Source organism: Nelumbo nucifera, chromosome 5, assembly GCF_055504915.1.
Source record: "Nelumbo nucifera cultivar China Antique chromosome 5, China Antique-T2T, whole genome shotgun sequence".
In the NCBI taxonomy this organism is placed as follows: Eukaryota; Viridiplantae; Streptophyta; class Magnoliopsida; order Proteales; family Nelumbonaceae; genus Nelumbo; species Nelumbo nucifera.
The window spans coordinates 19,015,974-19,031,826 of NC_142653.1; the positions used below are offsets into that span (position 1 = coordinate 19,015,974).

General features: G+C 37.6%; 1 protein-coding gene across 4 annotated transcripts in view; it reads right to left on the bottom strand.

Annotated features, from left to right (window-relative positions):
- Positions 1-611: 611 nt before the first annotated feature.
- Positions 612-15,853, bottom strand: part of LOC104595591 (RNA-binding (RRM/RBD/RNP motifs) family protein) — a 47,932-nt gene continuing 32,690 nt past the window's right edge. For 2 of the 4 annotated variants that reach the window (XM_010256375.3, XM_010256376.3), the window contains exons 7-18: positions 13,756-13,889; positions 12,625-12,764; positions 10,807-10,857; positions 10,637-10,719; positions 10,474-10,528; positions 10,208-10,322; positions 6,257-6,767; positions 5,962-6,175; positions 5,797-5,867; positions 3,116-3,284; positions 2,893-3,022; positions 612-1,574 (exon numbers count right to left, since the gene is read on the bottom strand). In XM_010256375.3, coding sequence (XP_010254677.1) covers positions 883-1,574; positions 2,893-3,022; positions 3,116-3,284; positions 5,797-5,867; positions 5,962-6,175; positions 6,257-6,767; positions 10,208-10,322; positions 10,474-10,528; positions 10,637-10,719; positions 10,807-10,857; positions 12,625-12,764; positions 13,756-13,889 — 2,365 coding nt within the window. In that variant the 3' untranslated portion in view covers positions 612-882. Of the gene's footprint in view, positions 1,575-2,892; positions 3,023-3,115; positions 3,285-5,796; positions 5,868-5,961; positions 6,176-6,256; positions 6,768-10,207; positions 10,323-10,473; positions 10,529-10,636; positions 10,720-10,806; positions 10,858-12,624; positions 12,765-13,755; positions 13,890-14,762; positions 14,894-15,853 lie in introns of those variants that run through there. The other 2 variants (XM_010256377.3, XM_088887952.1) reach the window with 2 other exon arrangements.

The following is a 15,853-nucleotide window of genomic DNA, read 5'->3' on the forward strand; positions in this document are numbered from 1 at the left end:
CATTCCTGCTGGAATGGCATTCCCCCATTTGAGGGAAATGGCCATTCCTTAACCGGCTGCCCCTCCCTTGGGAATGAAATCTCATTTCTGTTGGTTCCAATTCTCATTCCCACTCCTGTCTGAACCAAACAGAATATAGGAATAGACAATTCCGATTCCGATTCCGACTGCGAATCAAACGGACCCTAAATAATTATCCCTAAACCTAATCTTGCCAGTCATCAAGTAAAAATTGAACATAGATCGTAGATGTAGCATCAAGGGAACAGACTGCCTCAAGGCCACGATAGCTTATTCCTCGAGGGAACAGACTGCCTCAAGGCTCCTACTGGTTCCAGGAGGCTTTGACATTATTTAAATGTGGATTGGCGTAACCTATAGGAGCCTTGAGGCAGCACTTTTTAAAGAGGCTCTAAAAGAATTTCAGTTTGCATGTAACCAGTCCACGATAGCTTTCTAAAATGAATAAATGATAACACGCTTGCTTTGTCTAAATCATCCTTTGATTGCTTCAGAAACAGGGGTTTTCTCCTAAATCAAACTGATTTTTTTCAATCATCTTATAAGGAAAAACATTTTCAAGAACGTTTCTTCTTTACTGATGTGGCATATTTTAGAAACTAAAAGAGAAGAAATTCTATTAATGTTGAAGAACGTCTCACAGATCATAACCAAAGCTCACTTATTTGGATGGGGGACACTACCCAACAGATCAGAACTGGTCTTTTACAAATAGATACACTGCCTCGTGCAAAACTTCTTTTTTTTCTGATTAACACTGCCTCGTGCGTAACATTAGCAACCATCTCTTAAATTAGTCGCTGGAAGCCAACAGAGACTTTCTCCGATGCTTGAAGATTCACAAAGAGAGGTTGAAAACACCTACGACTGGAACCATCTTCTGATTTGCCTTGAGCCTTGTTTTTCACCACCAATCATGTCTGAAGAGCTTCTCTTTGAAAACTTTGAACGATACTGTTCGATCAACATGTCAAGTTTATCAACTAGTTCTTTATCCGATGCTTCTGATTTCTTGCTCTTTTTCTTTTTCTTCTTCAGGCTTTTCCTATCCATCATTTCTTCTGAATGAACACTATCCTGTAGCTTCCTCTTCTTTGGACCTATCTCTACTTTTGCTTTCTTTTCGTCTTCAGTACCAACAACCATATCTCCACCATGAAATAATTTTCCACCCTTCTGTTTGGTCATTTTCTGGTGCCTGCTCGGCTTCCTAGTTGACTCCTCAGATGTCAACCCACCTTTTCTCCCACTTTCTGGAATTCCCTTGTGCTTTTTTGCCGCTGATCCTTCTTTGTTGCCTGTTTTCTGGACCCTATCCACTTCATGGTCTTTACTGGTTATTACCTCAGATGGTATGTCATCAACTCTAGTTTTGCTTTTTCCTAACTTCTTCCTAGTATCTTTCTGTTGTAACGCAGTCTTTGGATGAACATCTTCCAGATGAGAACCTGCACTCTGCTGCTGAGCCTGTAGCTTAGCATTCCGCTTCTTCAATGTTTGGATATTATCAAGAGCAAATTCCACAATGGGGCGATGCTCAGGACCAAAAGTTTCTGCAAATGACAGAAACAACATTTTGACAACCCAGCATAAGGATGCTTAAGTGATCAGGATACATAATAAATATAGATACACTACAGGAATGATGTTTTTTTTTGATAATTGACTATAGGAATGATGTTTATATATCTCATTATTTTCGCATTGTTTATTTGTTGGAGTAGAGAATCCAAATTTGTGATTTTCTGAGTTTTATGTATTTTCTGTGTGTGTGCGTGTGTGTGTGTGTTTGCAGCAACAGTATCTTTTCTTTTGTCTTTTTACATACTTTCTGTTTGTCCGGCTAAGGAGACTCTCAAGTACAACAGTCATAGATGGTTTATGTTCAAAATTTGAAAGTCTGGTCATAGCTTCCTTTCTTTTCCAGAAGCTAAGGAACAATTATTTCTATTTTCTGAATTCTTGGTTATACAAGTTTGGCTGGACTAAAGTCTATATTATGTGCATGGAATAGATGATTCACACAGTAATAGAATTGATTTATTTGAGTTTTTCAGCCTTGTACATGCGTTTTGAGTGATTACCACAACCTAGGGTGAGCTTACAGACGCTGAGTTAATTCGGACATTTCCTCTTTCTGTCTTCTTCAGTTCTACACTCAGCAATTATAATCATCATGTCTTCCAATATACATTTACAAGTCTCAGGTTAGCTACATGAATCATGTTCTGCCATTCTGCTCGGTTCAGTGTCATATCCAGTCATATCCATTATTCAGTGTCATGTTCTGGCATTATTTTAGTATTTTCAATACAAAATAATAAATGTGCAAGTCTTTTTTGCTGAGCAGAATTGACTATATTGGATGATATCCAATAAATCATAAGTCTTATTTGTTAAAAATACCACCTAACCTGCAAGGTGCCAACCAGCGGGTTGGCAAGGTCTCCTGCTCGTCGTCATGGGCTACCCCCCCGCAGTTGTGTAACCCTTCAATGCAGGGTGGAAGCTTAATAATTGGATTAATGTAAGATGAATCTGTGTAAATAAGGTGTTATGTGTTAAATACATTTCAAGCTGGCTATAGAAGAGTGCACCCTCATGTGGAACTTTGTTGAATCGATATCCTTTTTTCATAAAACAAACAAAAGTCAACACTAAGGCCAATAATTCATTTCTTGGATTACATAATGACTAGCATCAGCCATGCTATTCTTTCATTTACTCTCATGCCTAATTCCTAAACTAAGCAAAGTGAGAAGATGCAGAACAAAGTAATAACCCAAGCAGAAATATATCTTACAAAATTGTTGTCAATCATTAGTACCATATGAGAATGTAAGAATATAAACTTTAATGCAAGAATATTACCAGGATTGTTATTAAGAACTCTTAGAGCCACTATTGCATGTTGATGTTCAGTAAACTCAACAAAAGCCACCCCTCGTGAATAGTTCTTTGAAACCACCTTGCCTTTCTTTGAATCCTCCAAGAACTTTATCTGACCATGCATCACTTAAGTTAGGAAAACATTCCTATCATATCAAGTGTACGCCAAACAATAATATGATTATAATAATTATAAGTAGCTAACCTGTCGAATCACAGGCTTTTGTTTGGATGCCCGGGAAAGAACTGCATCTATAAAGAGCTTTTTAAGTTCCTTCTCTGTCATAGACTTTGGCAAATTGTATACAATAAGTCTAGTCCTTGAAACATGAAAATTGGGAGATTCTAGTTTGGACATTTTTTTCTTGTACAACCTGTAGACAACATAATTCATTTATTATATTTTTTCACCAAGCCAAAGAACTTAAAAGACCATCAACGATCCACATATAATTCCAGAAATTCTTGGACTTTGACATATAAAACTCATAAAATATATTACAAATATGATCAAAGTTTGCTGACAATAGAAAAAAACAAAATAAACTACAAAGCCTGTGGCTTTTAATCCATATCACCAAATGTTATTCCGGAATACCTTTTCCCAATTTATTCTCAGAAATCGCTCTTTTTTGTTCTAGAATCCCTATCTGGAAATCTTAGGTAGAAAAGAAATTACACTGAAAAAAGTATAAAGTAAATGCCAATATCCTTATCCAATAAAACGCAATGGTAGAAAAACAAAAATAGAGGACTTAAATCCTGCCGTGTCAGCTAAGGATTTGGAAATGCACAGGAAAAACCTTTAGCTTGGAGGTTCTGAGGTTTCTGATGCTGTGGAAGAGGGTTCAGGCTTAAATTTATGGATCTTCATGGAATGGGTTTTAACAAATATGTATGGCCCAACGTCCTATAGAAAAACGGAAGGCTTTTGGGAGAAACTTGCAGCAATCAGGGGTATCTGGGAGGGTCCTTGGCGTTTGGGTGGAGATTTTAATGTGTTCAGATTTGTAAATGAAACAAACAACCCAAATCACAGGATAATGGCAGTATGAAGAAATTCAATGAGTTTGTGGAAAGTTATGAATTGCGGGAACTACCTCTCTTACAAGCAAAGTTTACCTGGTCAAATTTCCAAGAGAATCCCACTTGTTGTAAACTAGATAGGTTCCTCTTTTCTCAGGACTGAGAGGAGGGTAGGGGGTTTGGTAGCTAGAGCCTTGCCAAGACCTGATTCAGATCACTGCCCCATTAGGCTATCCCAAGAAAGAGTGGGAGGAGGCTCTTGTCCTTTCAGATTTGAGAACATCATGTGGTTACTTCATCCAGAGTTTATTCAAAAAATGAGAAAGTGGTGGGAGGACCACGTGGAACTTAGATGGAAGAGGTACTGCTTCTATAAAAAGTTGCAAAGTTTGAACTTTAGAATCAAGGAGTGGAACAAAGAGGAGTTTGGAAATTTTGAGGAAAGAAAAAATGAGATTGTTGGAATTATCAAAAAAAAAGGAGATTGTTGGAAGGATTGAGGAACTTGATGGCTTTGATTCTTTGAAGCAGAATGAAAATTTAGAGTGGAAGAAAGGGGAAAAAGATTGAGGAACTTTCTCTCATTTATCACCTATTGGAGTCAAGGATTAAAATTTCACAATGTATTGGCCTGTATCGGATACGTATCCTATCAGTGGGTCACCAATATGCAAAATAATGGGTGTTTCAGGGGTAGACAGGCCTTGTACCAACCCCCATGAACAGGTTTGAAAAAAAAAATTAAATGTAAAGTGTGCTGTTACAAAGTCTGATACCCCCATCCGGCATATCGGACTGTATCAATACTTTGAATCTTGATTGGAGTTACTCCTAGATTCCTTCCTAATGACATTATCTGACCCTATCATTTCTAGCTTTTCCACTCATCCATCTCACCATATTCATTTTTTGGACATGTTTCTTGACTGCCACTCCATATTAAGGTTCAAAATATTGATACGTCCGATACGCCGGTAGGGGCGTATCGGGCGTTTCAATACTCGTTTTTTTACCTTTTTTTACTTTTTTTTCAAAACTGGTCCAGGGGAGAGGGTCTAGGACCCCTCCATCCCCTGAACCAGTCAAACCCCCAATACACCCACTGTAGGGGCGTATCGGAAGGGTCCCGGAACGATACGTATCGGCCGATACGGGCCGATACGTAACGATACTTTGAACCTTGCTCCATATGCATCTCAGCATACACATTCGACCCCCAAAATGTAATGATCCAAATGCATCCTTATGGTTTGGTATGTGGTGGATGTGAATCTCGCTAAAGGAGATAACAGCTGAATTGGCTGAACTTAACTGCTTATTGGTTTCTTTTTAGAGGATAAAATAATCAAATAATGACATGTTTAGAGGAAATATAGTCACCTTGACATGCCATTCAGCAATTGAAGAGCTGGCTCCCTATTTAACTGCTTATTCACCCAAGGCCATACTGATAAATAATAACGTCATTCAGCCAATTCAGTTGTTTATCAAATGACCCCCTAAGTTTCTCCAGGTCAAGTATGCATGCTGAAGCTGCTTAGTAGCCATCATGTCATGTTAGTTGTCTTTTTGAACCAACCCAGATTCGACATAACCAATGGTCAATCCTAACTAGAGTTGCAACTATCATTCAACAATCAGAATGTTTGCCACTCAATACAATTCCCAGAAAGAACAAGAACAAATGCTCAGCTTGAAAGACTTTGAAAAGGAATAAATAATAAATAATCACATGCAGGGGAGCTTAAATTAGTATTAAATCACCATATGAATAGCCATTTGAAATGGTTTAATCACATCAAATGAAGATCATAGGCAATAAAGAATCATAAATCTCCAATTTGAATGTCATTTACTTACATTTGACGTTTTAGCATGTCACTCGCTGAAACACCTTCTGCAGCTGATGTCCCTTCAAGAATAAGACCTTCCTGTTGACAATAAAAGAGCGTTATATGGAATCATATCACCCATCACCATATAGCACTTTATATTACACTATGACCTGGAAAGGAATCAAATAACCTTGGCAAGATAAAGGTTGCGATGATCATGATCCTCATTCTTTGTCTTCTCTAATTCCTTTTTATGAGCTGATTTCTTGTCCAAAGCCTTCAAAACAGTAAGCTGTCTGCCATTTAGAACAATCCCTAACCCAGATGTAGCATTTGCTGCTAAAACTGCGGCTTCAGCAGCAGATGTTGTATTAAACCTAAGAAATCCTGTGCCTCTTGGTCGCCTGCCCACAGTCACAAGAAGGTTATAATAAAAAACTAAAAATGCAAGAGTTAATGAAGTGCTAGGTTGATAAGATGAATACTTGGTGACTTGATGAAGAACGGGGACAAAGGACTTCACTTCCCCAAATGCAGAGAACCGTTTCTTCACATCTTCAATATCAACATCAAATGGGAGGTTGCTTATAAAAATTGTTCTCTGTAAATCATCCTCACTATCAACTCGCCCAAGAGCTACTGTCTCAACTTTGCTAGATTTCGGAGGTAAAGCTACATCCAAACTCTTTTCTTGAATGGATAACTTGTTCTTAGCATCAATAGCAGTCTCATTACCTTGTGGTAACCTGGAATTTCCACCAAATGGCAGAGTTGCACTGGCAGAAGATGTGATCAAATTATTAAGAACTTTCTTTACAATGCCTGCCTCCTCATCAAAATCCAGTTCTTTAGAATGAACTTCATTGTCTATGTGATCAGAACCTTCTTGGACTTCTTCTGCATCAACCTGTTGGGAATCCTTATCACTCCCAGCATAATCACCTTCCATATCAATGCTACTGTTGTCACTCTCATCATGTCTATCATTCTCTGCCCCTGTAAACACACATAACTTGTTCCAATGAAGTTGAAAAAACAAATACAATTTTCATAGTAGCACAGTTACATCTCTATGAAGATGAGATCATCTCTTTTTCAGGCCCAATTGGGGAAGGAGACTCTCTTAGGGCTGAGATCCTCGCAGCCCTGGAAGGCATCCAAAGAGCAAGGGAGCTGAACATCAGATGTTTGGTCCTTGAAGGTGACTCGGAGGTGGTGATTAGGTGGCTAAAAGGGGGAGACAGCGGATTATGGAGTTATAACAATGAGAAGAATATATGGTGGTTCATTACAACTGGGTGAAGAGGACTGCTAATTCCTTTGCTGGTGGGTTAGCAAAGCAAGGGGTGAATAGGGATTCGATTTTTTGGGCTAATTTTTTATTTTTTCCTTGTACTCTTTGATGGGGAGTTAAGTCTTTTTACCTCCCCTTTGTACCTAAGCTTCACATAGTTTCATATCTTTAATAAAGTTTCTTGTTATTGATCAAAAAAAAAAAAGAAGATGAGATCATCTCAAACCAAAACAAAAAAAAAAAGTAAAAAATAAAAAAAATTATGGAAAAAAAAACACAAATCTGAAGCAATGACGTTGCAGTAGAAGGCACATCAAGAAGATGCCCATTGTCTACCAATTACAGGAAGGACCTCGATGATGTTCTATACTGTATTTGTTTGGCTAGAAATATTGACTATTTGACACATCCCAGTTGTTCACTTCCCAACAATGGTTGACCCATAAACATGTGTTTGTGTTGAAGATGCTTTTCCAAACATGAAATCTGTTGTACTTAATAGGTAGAAAACCTGTTTATCAGAACCAATAAAAAGATGTTTCATTCTCAGCAACATGAGATCACCTGGGTGATGTATTTTTTATACTAAATCCTATGGTATTTTCCAAGGTTCAATATCAATCAGCAAGCATCTTTTACTAGTAATTAACAATAATCTTCATCAAATAAATATAAACTTCATATCAAAAAAAAATATATATATATATATAATCAACATAATCATGAAAAGAAAAGGAATGAGAAGAAAACTCAGAAAAATAAGGGTTGAACCCCTATTTTTGTCATAGGAAAAGAAGAAAAGAAGTGAAGAACAAGAAGAAGAAGAAACCTTCTGTATGTTTAGGTTTCTTAAGTCTTCCTTGCTTATATGTTTAGGTTTTTTAAGTCTTCAAGGGTTCAAGACAGCATACACCTTGTGTAGATTGTACCTTAACAAATAAGAAAATAATAAACAGAAACTAGTATCAAACCCAAAAAATGAATAATTTAGTTTAACAATGTCTTTTATTATCACAAGTTCAGAAAATTAAAAGGCCATTACTCAATGTTTATTAAATTATAATTTCAGAAAATAAGAATATACAAAATACGATGCCTTGTACAAAAAAAGCTAGGCACCTTTGCAAGGCAACCATCCTCCATGGGCACATTGCCACCTACACACCTACCTAAGTGGCGCTTTGACAGCTATGAGATGTACTAACAAAAACCATCCTCCATGGGCACATTACACGCAAATGCTCTCACCCTCTATTTATTTATGAATCTCTTGCATATTCACTCTTGAGAATTCTTTATGGTAGAAGCTTTCCTGCTCACACTCTCACTCTGCACTTTGGTCACTTGGCCCCAGAAGATCAAACCATTCTTCCAAGTGCAGCTTTATTATTGAGCTGAATAAGATGCAAACCCAATTCTGGAAACCCCAAACTTATTAGGTAAGTAAACAGGATAACAACCAAACACATAGAATTTAAAAAATATCACCCAATCGGTTTGGGAGGAAACCTACTGCAAATTCTTAATCTTAAACATAAAACTGGTCAACAACGCAAAAAGAGATCCAAAGTGCACTAGATATTTTGTGAGTTTTATGAGGTTTTAATAAGGATGACAAGTTGACAACTATGGCAAGGACACAGCTGGACAAATATCAGAGAATGAATTCACACAAAAAATTGAAGTATCTGACATAAATGGTAGTATGGAACCCTTGTGCAGGTATCTAGGTATCATGACTCATGAGATGCCAACAATTCTAAGAGAGGCAGGAATTTGATCCTACCTCAATTCTCTGGACTAATAAATCAGCCAATTCAGTAGCAGGTACCCTAGCAAAAAAAGGTGTTTTGAGATATGAACTTTGTTCAAAAATTGCATAGGAAATGAAATGTGTTCTTTAGGTAATCTTTTTTTATGAATAACAGAATATATTTCACGCAAAGAAGCCACCAACTACACAAAAGGGCAGGCAGTAACCACAATATACAACTCCACCTAAGGAGATTCAGCACAGCATAAGAAGAAAGAAGAAAAAAGAAACAGAAAAAACAGCAAGCTACTTTTAAATATTACAGCCCGGCCCTGGAAACCCCCTTTCTTTAACTTCTCTCCCAACCCCAGCTCTAGCCAAAGAATCTGCCAACATGTTAGCACTCCTAAGCACCCAATTGAACGAGGAGTTCAAAGAAACAGCTAGGGAGTGAGCCAGTCTCATCCATGGCCTAAATTCCAAGGCATCTGATCTTGTGCCTCCATCCATGGGATGATAGTTTGGCAATCACCTTCCACTTCCACATTCTTCATCCTCTGAAACACCAACAAGTTCAACCCTTGCATTAGAGCCAATAAATCATCCCTCAAAGAGTCACCCTGACCAACCAGGCCTGAAGCCCTGAATAGTTGAGAAGATTGCCACAGTGATCCTAACAACTTCCCCCACAGCAGAAACCCCGGGATTCCCCAGGTAGCATCCACCAAAGTTAAGTTTAACCATCCCTATTGCAGGAGGAATCCATTCTACCATCCTTCACTGTCTGCAGATTTGGAATTCAGCAACAACTTGCCAACCCCTTAGTAAATAATTGAGAGAAGCACCTCTAAACTCCTCACAAAATCATTCTTTCTGTAAATTCTGGAAAGGGATCTGATAGGTCAGTGGACATTGGGCAGCCCAGGCCTTCCTTTTGTCATAAGCAGGGCTTATCATTACACTTAATTCACACTAATATGGTAATACCATGGCTTTGCAAATACCCCATAAAATGAGGGCAGGGTTTCACCGTTTAGAAAAATAGCCTTTCCTCATGAGGCCAAACTCTCCAGATGAGGCCCAAAATTGAAGACAACCTGTAGGTCACCCCAGAAGGGAACCCCAAATATTGGATGCTTCCCAATCACCTATCCAAACAATCAAACAAGTGATGAACCAGGCACCAAATTCTCCACTTCAAACACCTCCTAAGAATTTGCTTTTGTAAAAATTCTTTCATACATGAAAAAGGAATACCTTAACCACCTTAAAATGCATCAGAAATACCTTAATTGCAAATGGGATATAGTAAAATAAATTAGTATATGCGCAATCATTTGCCACCATCTGAGTCTCAGAAAGACAATGCAGTAAAGGGTCATAAGTTACCATCTGTCTGAGTCTCAACCAAATTACCACCAGTTGTATATATTTTCTTTGGAACAGCCCAATCAACAGCAATTGGTCTTTTACTGATCATTTGCCCATTTACTTTCTTGATAGCCTGGAGAGAAAAAAAATTATAAATAAAATAAAATAACTTGGAAAGGAAAGATAAAGTTTCTATAGTAAATAGAAAACTTATAAAAGGAAAAAAATAAAGAAAAAGGATAAAATTTCACAGCTCTCAACAAACAATGGATAGAAAATCTCACGTTTTCTGCATCCTGCTTACACGTGAATGAGACAAATGCAAATCCCTTAGATAGCCTGCACGAGCAAAAACAAGGGAGAGAAACAAATTAGTCAATCTCTCTCCCAGAAATCAGTTATGATAATGAAAGAAGAAGAAACATATGTTGCAAAATGGGTATATACCCTGTCTTAGAATTTAGTGGAACAAAGACATCCCACACAAAACCTGCTGATGCAAATAAATCTTTTATCTCATTGACTTTTGCCTGCACCAACAGTCTATGAAAATTTATTCAACAAGCTCCCGTCAATGAAAAACAGGTGAAAGAGAAAAATATCATCATACTAACAACCTTAAAAGGAAGGTTCCTAACTATAAGTCTCCATTTCCGAGTCTTGGAACCCTGATTAATATAAGCAGAAAGAAGATTTAGAGTACTCAAGCTTAAAGACATAAACACTATAAAATAGAATAATATAATCAACAAGAGCTAAAACCCTGCAAGCAATCATGCAGGAATTCATATATCTGACTCCAGATCGTGCATAACAAGGGGACAAAACCATCAAAATTAATTGTTACATTTTAAAGAATATATCACCACATGTCAGATGGTAAATGGTTCAAAATGTGCAGAGGAAATGCAGTCATGGTGTACAAAGCAAGCTGTGCTCAAATGAAGGACAGATGGAAGAAGTCGACAATAAGTTACTTTCTTGAACATGTGAACAAAATGATGAGACATAGAAGATGATTGTAATCATTAAACCCCAAAAAGAGGACTTCTGATAATTACAGGTATACAAGCATAACTGAAAGAATATAATATTTAAAGTAACAAAAGAAAATTATTGAGTACAGAAACACAAGCATGTATAAAAAGATGACAACCAACAATTTTTATGGTGTACAACCTACACTCAAAACAGCAACCAAACTACATATACCCCTTTTCTGAAAGAACTTAAGTCCTTAAGCCCTACAGCCCAATCCAGTGTTTTAAAAGCAAGAAACACAACTAAAAAGCAAGAGGTTTGTAGAGCCTGAGATGCAACGTGCAATCAAAGTGTGCATGTTCAAAATGTCACCCCAACATGCAACATTTTACTTCTGAGGGTTCCTGAGTTCTGCAGATTTCCCTTGACCATATTATTAATTTATTATAATAAGCCTAAGACCTTAGGACAACTATAATGTGTTACGGAGAACCACATCTTATAGGCAAGAGCCATAAGATAGAAACTATGGTGCAGATTTTGTACATAAACAAGCATCTTGTTGCCTGACTTCATATTGGCTAGCAATGTTTTGAAAATCATAGTCATAAATCGTAAAGAAAGTTGAATCGATAGATGTATCTAAAACAATAGAATTTACTACTTATACAATAGAAGTCTAAGATGATATAATCAAGCTTGGCTTGAAAATCAAATAAATCCACATGCAATGGCTATTTAACTTACATATGATGCAAAATATGATAGTGTAAATAATCCATTTTCTAATAGGGGCTTTAAAACAAGTCTCCCTTGACAAAACTAAATATAAACAAACAAATGCAAAAGTAGAAAATTAATTCTTAATTAAGTTTACTTGAACCACAGTAAAATCACAGGAATCATATGAATGTAAGGTTTATGAAATCAAATTGTAGGATTCAAACAAAAATCATAAGATTTTTGCAGAAAAGGATTCAAACATAAGATTCAAATTGAAACCCTTGGGATTCACAATTCAAATCATGAAACGTATTGTAAATCGTAAGAATTACACAACATTGTTGGCTAGAAGAAGACTACACGCAAGTCTTTGACAAAACCAGGTCCCCTTTTCTAGAATCACAGAACATTCACTGCTGATTATATTGAAATAACTGAACAAAGTAGGAAAAAGCCAACCCAAATGCACAGGGCACACTCAAAGATGAAAGCACAATAAGCTAATGAACTAGGCAATAATGGGTCTCAAATCTTTGAAAGAAACAAAATATCAGACTCCAACACCCATAGCTCACCAGTCCAGTGCCAATTGAGAAAAATCATCAGATTAAAAGAAATGAGTACAAATAAACAGTGTTTTTTCTATCAGAGGTTTTCAGATTAAATATGCAGTTATAATAAAAACATTCCATAAGATAGAAAGTCATTCCAAAAAAAAAGTAATATTATACCTCCCCACCCAACTGGCGTGCCCATACACATCCACCCTTTATCTCCTGCTGATGCAACATAGCAACAGAAGCACGTGCTGCTTTAACACTAGCATAAAGTACAGATGATGCATTCATCTTGCATCCATCCTTAGCCAGTCCTGAACATAATGTCACAAGTTAGTCATTTGTCAATGGCTCTCATATCCATCTCTCTAACAGAAAAGCTCTACTATCCGATAAACACACAATGGCTTGAGTTCATGGAGAGATGCTTCAATTAAAAAACAAATATGTACTAGTATCAATTAAAACCCTTTAATCCAACGACTCTAAGGAGTATCTTTCCTAATATGCCCGTTAAACCCATCAGTATCAGTCAAAATATGCAGAGGGAGAAAATGAACTAGGCGAGCTTACAGGGATCAAAGTATATGACATGAAGGAAAGGGGAATCAAGAAAAAACAAAACAATTTCCCTAATAGCTACAGATCAAGAAAATAATCTAAGAAGAAGCAAAAAACTAAGGTAGAAAAATGAAATAGACCAATAGACCTACTAATACCACTAAGAAAACAAAGATGTTTTATTTATTGCATATTTGCATTAATGCCATTTATTCATTAGTCACAGAATCACAAATAAGTTCCAAAAAAACCATTTCTTTTCTCACCCCCCTCCCCAAAAAAACCCTAAGTGTGGAACATGATGGCACATAAAGTGGTGACAGGTTTGCACATACTGCTAACATCCAATTACATTTTCAAAGCCTCCTTTGTCCCCCTTAATCCATGGTTTGTAATCATGTCCGGAAAGAACATTGACAGGACAGGATGAAGAATTGCAAATTGGGGAAAAAAAAAACTTTTTGAACAGTGATTTAAGAAATTGCAAATTGGAAAGACCTTGGAAGCCAACAAAAGGTGCTTGATGAAAAACTTCATCCCTTGCCCAACCCCAGCAGACCCCTTGGCTTTTCAATATTAAACCTGTTGCATGGCATGCTTCAGTGTGTGCAAGTGAAATCTAATTGATCATCATCTCCAGTAATTGTAACAAAATATCAAACTCAAGAAACCAGCATATTCTACACCACCTATTTAGTTTAGTTCACCAAACAAACATAAACATAGGAACTTAGAGATACTAACCATGTAGTTCAAGCTCTTCTTTTGGAAGAGGATAGCTTATAGAACATACAGTGCCAACCTCTCTGGTGCGACGGTGAACTTCCTCAGCCATGTCAACACTAAGAAGTCCACCAAATATGACCGTCCTAGCAACCCTTCATAGAAATAAAACGAACATGTGTTATGCAATGGTTCTTCCAAAAGACAGCACCAAACAACACATCAAGGATTAAGATAGTAAACTAAAGAAATATCCGCTAAAACAAATCCTAAAAAAAATGAAGTTTTAAGTAAGAAAATCAATCAAATCAAGTCAATCTTAAATGAGTTTCAATGCAAGCAGTGAGATTTTGAACACCATCAGACAAATAGAACAAAATAATTCCTATATACTAGAGCCAAGAGCTAACACTTAGAAAACAGAATCAAATCATACTCTATTCCAGATCAACATGTGGGTTTTATTGCATTTTACTCATTATTTTGAATATGCTTGAGCCCAGATATGAGGTCCATGACATAAACTGGTTAACTGGGCCAATTCTTCCAGTTCTATTGGTAACCCCTTGGCCTTTTAGGGGATGGATGTGTCTTCTCTGGTCTCAATTGCACTCCTTTCTGGTACTTTTGTGGTCCTATTAAAAATGTCAGTGCCACTAAAGCTTGATGGCATTGATTACAGGATCAAATATAACAAAGTTGTTTCAGACCAATGCAGTGTTTTAAAACTGCAAGGCGCAAAAAGGGCGCAGGGGTCCATTTGCGCCTGAGGCACAAGGCGCAAGGCGAGCCGTGCGCCTTTTTAAGCAAGGCACAAAAATTAAAAAAATAAAAAAAGATGCCAAAAATGGAAAAAATGCAAAGAAAAACAAAAAATTATTAAGCATAATATTAATAAAAATATAAACTTAGATTTTAAAATAAATGATTTACAAAACCTTTATCCAAAATTAAAATACATAAACATAGCATGTAAAGCATATTCAAATGAGTAGAAGGAAGACTAATAAGAAATTGAACTCTTGCACCGTCCAAGTAGAAGGAAACAGGTTCAAAACTGGATTCCAGTTTGCAACGAAGTAGAGCCAAAAGCTGGTAGTCTTCTGATCAAGCTTCTAGGGCTACCCTTCAATCTCTGGAACGAACCTACTCTCAGGAGACTCACAAGAGCTTTGAGGGGTGTCCTGCTGGAGGTGAACTTGAGGTGCTTGCGTGCTGTAGAACTCAAAGTCGCAGGTATCAAACCAGAAAATGTGCCTCGTTCCTTTGAAGTGCACTCAGATGGTGCTTGGAACAGAGTTTGGGCGGCCTCAGAAGCTGAGGCGTCGCTGTGGGGAAGACGAACAGAGGAAGGAGATGGAGAGGAGCTCGCAAGTTGGAGCACACATGGCTCTCAAAGATTGGAGGGAAAGTCTGATGTGCATGCGGGAGTGAAAGAGGAAGGGGAACAGTCACAGAGAGGGTACTTGTATCGAAGCCTTCCCTTTAAGGCTATCAATTCAAATTTCTTTGAAAATAAATTGAGTTCTGGGGGTGGCCCTTCCTTTGCTGACGTGGCCAGAAGGGGAAAAGGGCGAGCGGTTTATGTTAAGAAATCCTTTTCTGAACTGGCTGTAACAAAAACTGAACCGGCTAGAAAAAGAGGTGAGCCAAGAAGGGAACCTGGTTGCACCTTAAGAGGCCCACGTGACAACTTAAGTTATCACGTGGGGCGATTTTGTCAAAACTCGATGATAGATGAAACTTGTCATCTATCATCGTCTAAGGAGGGTTCGGCCGAACACCTGAAACACCAGAACAGACGTGTGACAGGGGGTAATCGGACTCTGAATTGGGTATGTAGACAGGCCGGTGACGAGCAGCAAAGCCTTGGTCTCGATCGCCCAAACCCGCGTTATGCGAGGAACAGAATAGAAGAGAGGGAAGAGGAAGACAAAGGATGGATAAGCTGCAGCTCAGAGAATGATTGTGATGAGAATTCAGAAGAGTTTGAAAGTTTGGGCAGCTTGGAAAATGAAGATAATATTGAAGATCAAAACAGGGGAACGTTAAATCTGGAACTTCTGTTTCTTGAGGAGGCAGTGGGGGAACAAAAGGAAAAAGGGGAGGAGTGGGTGAA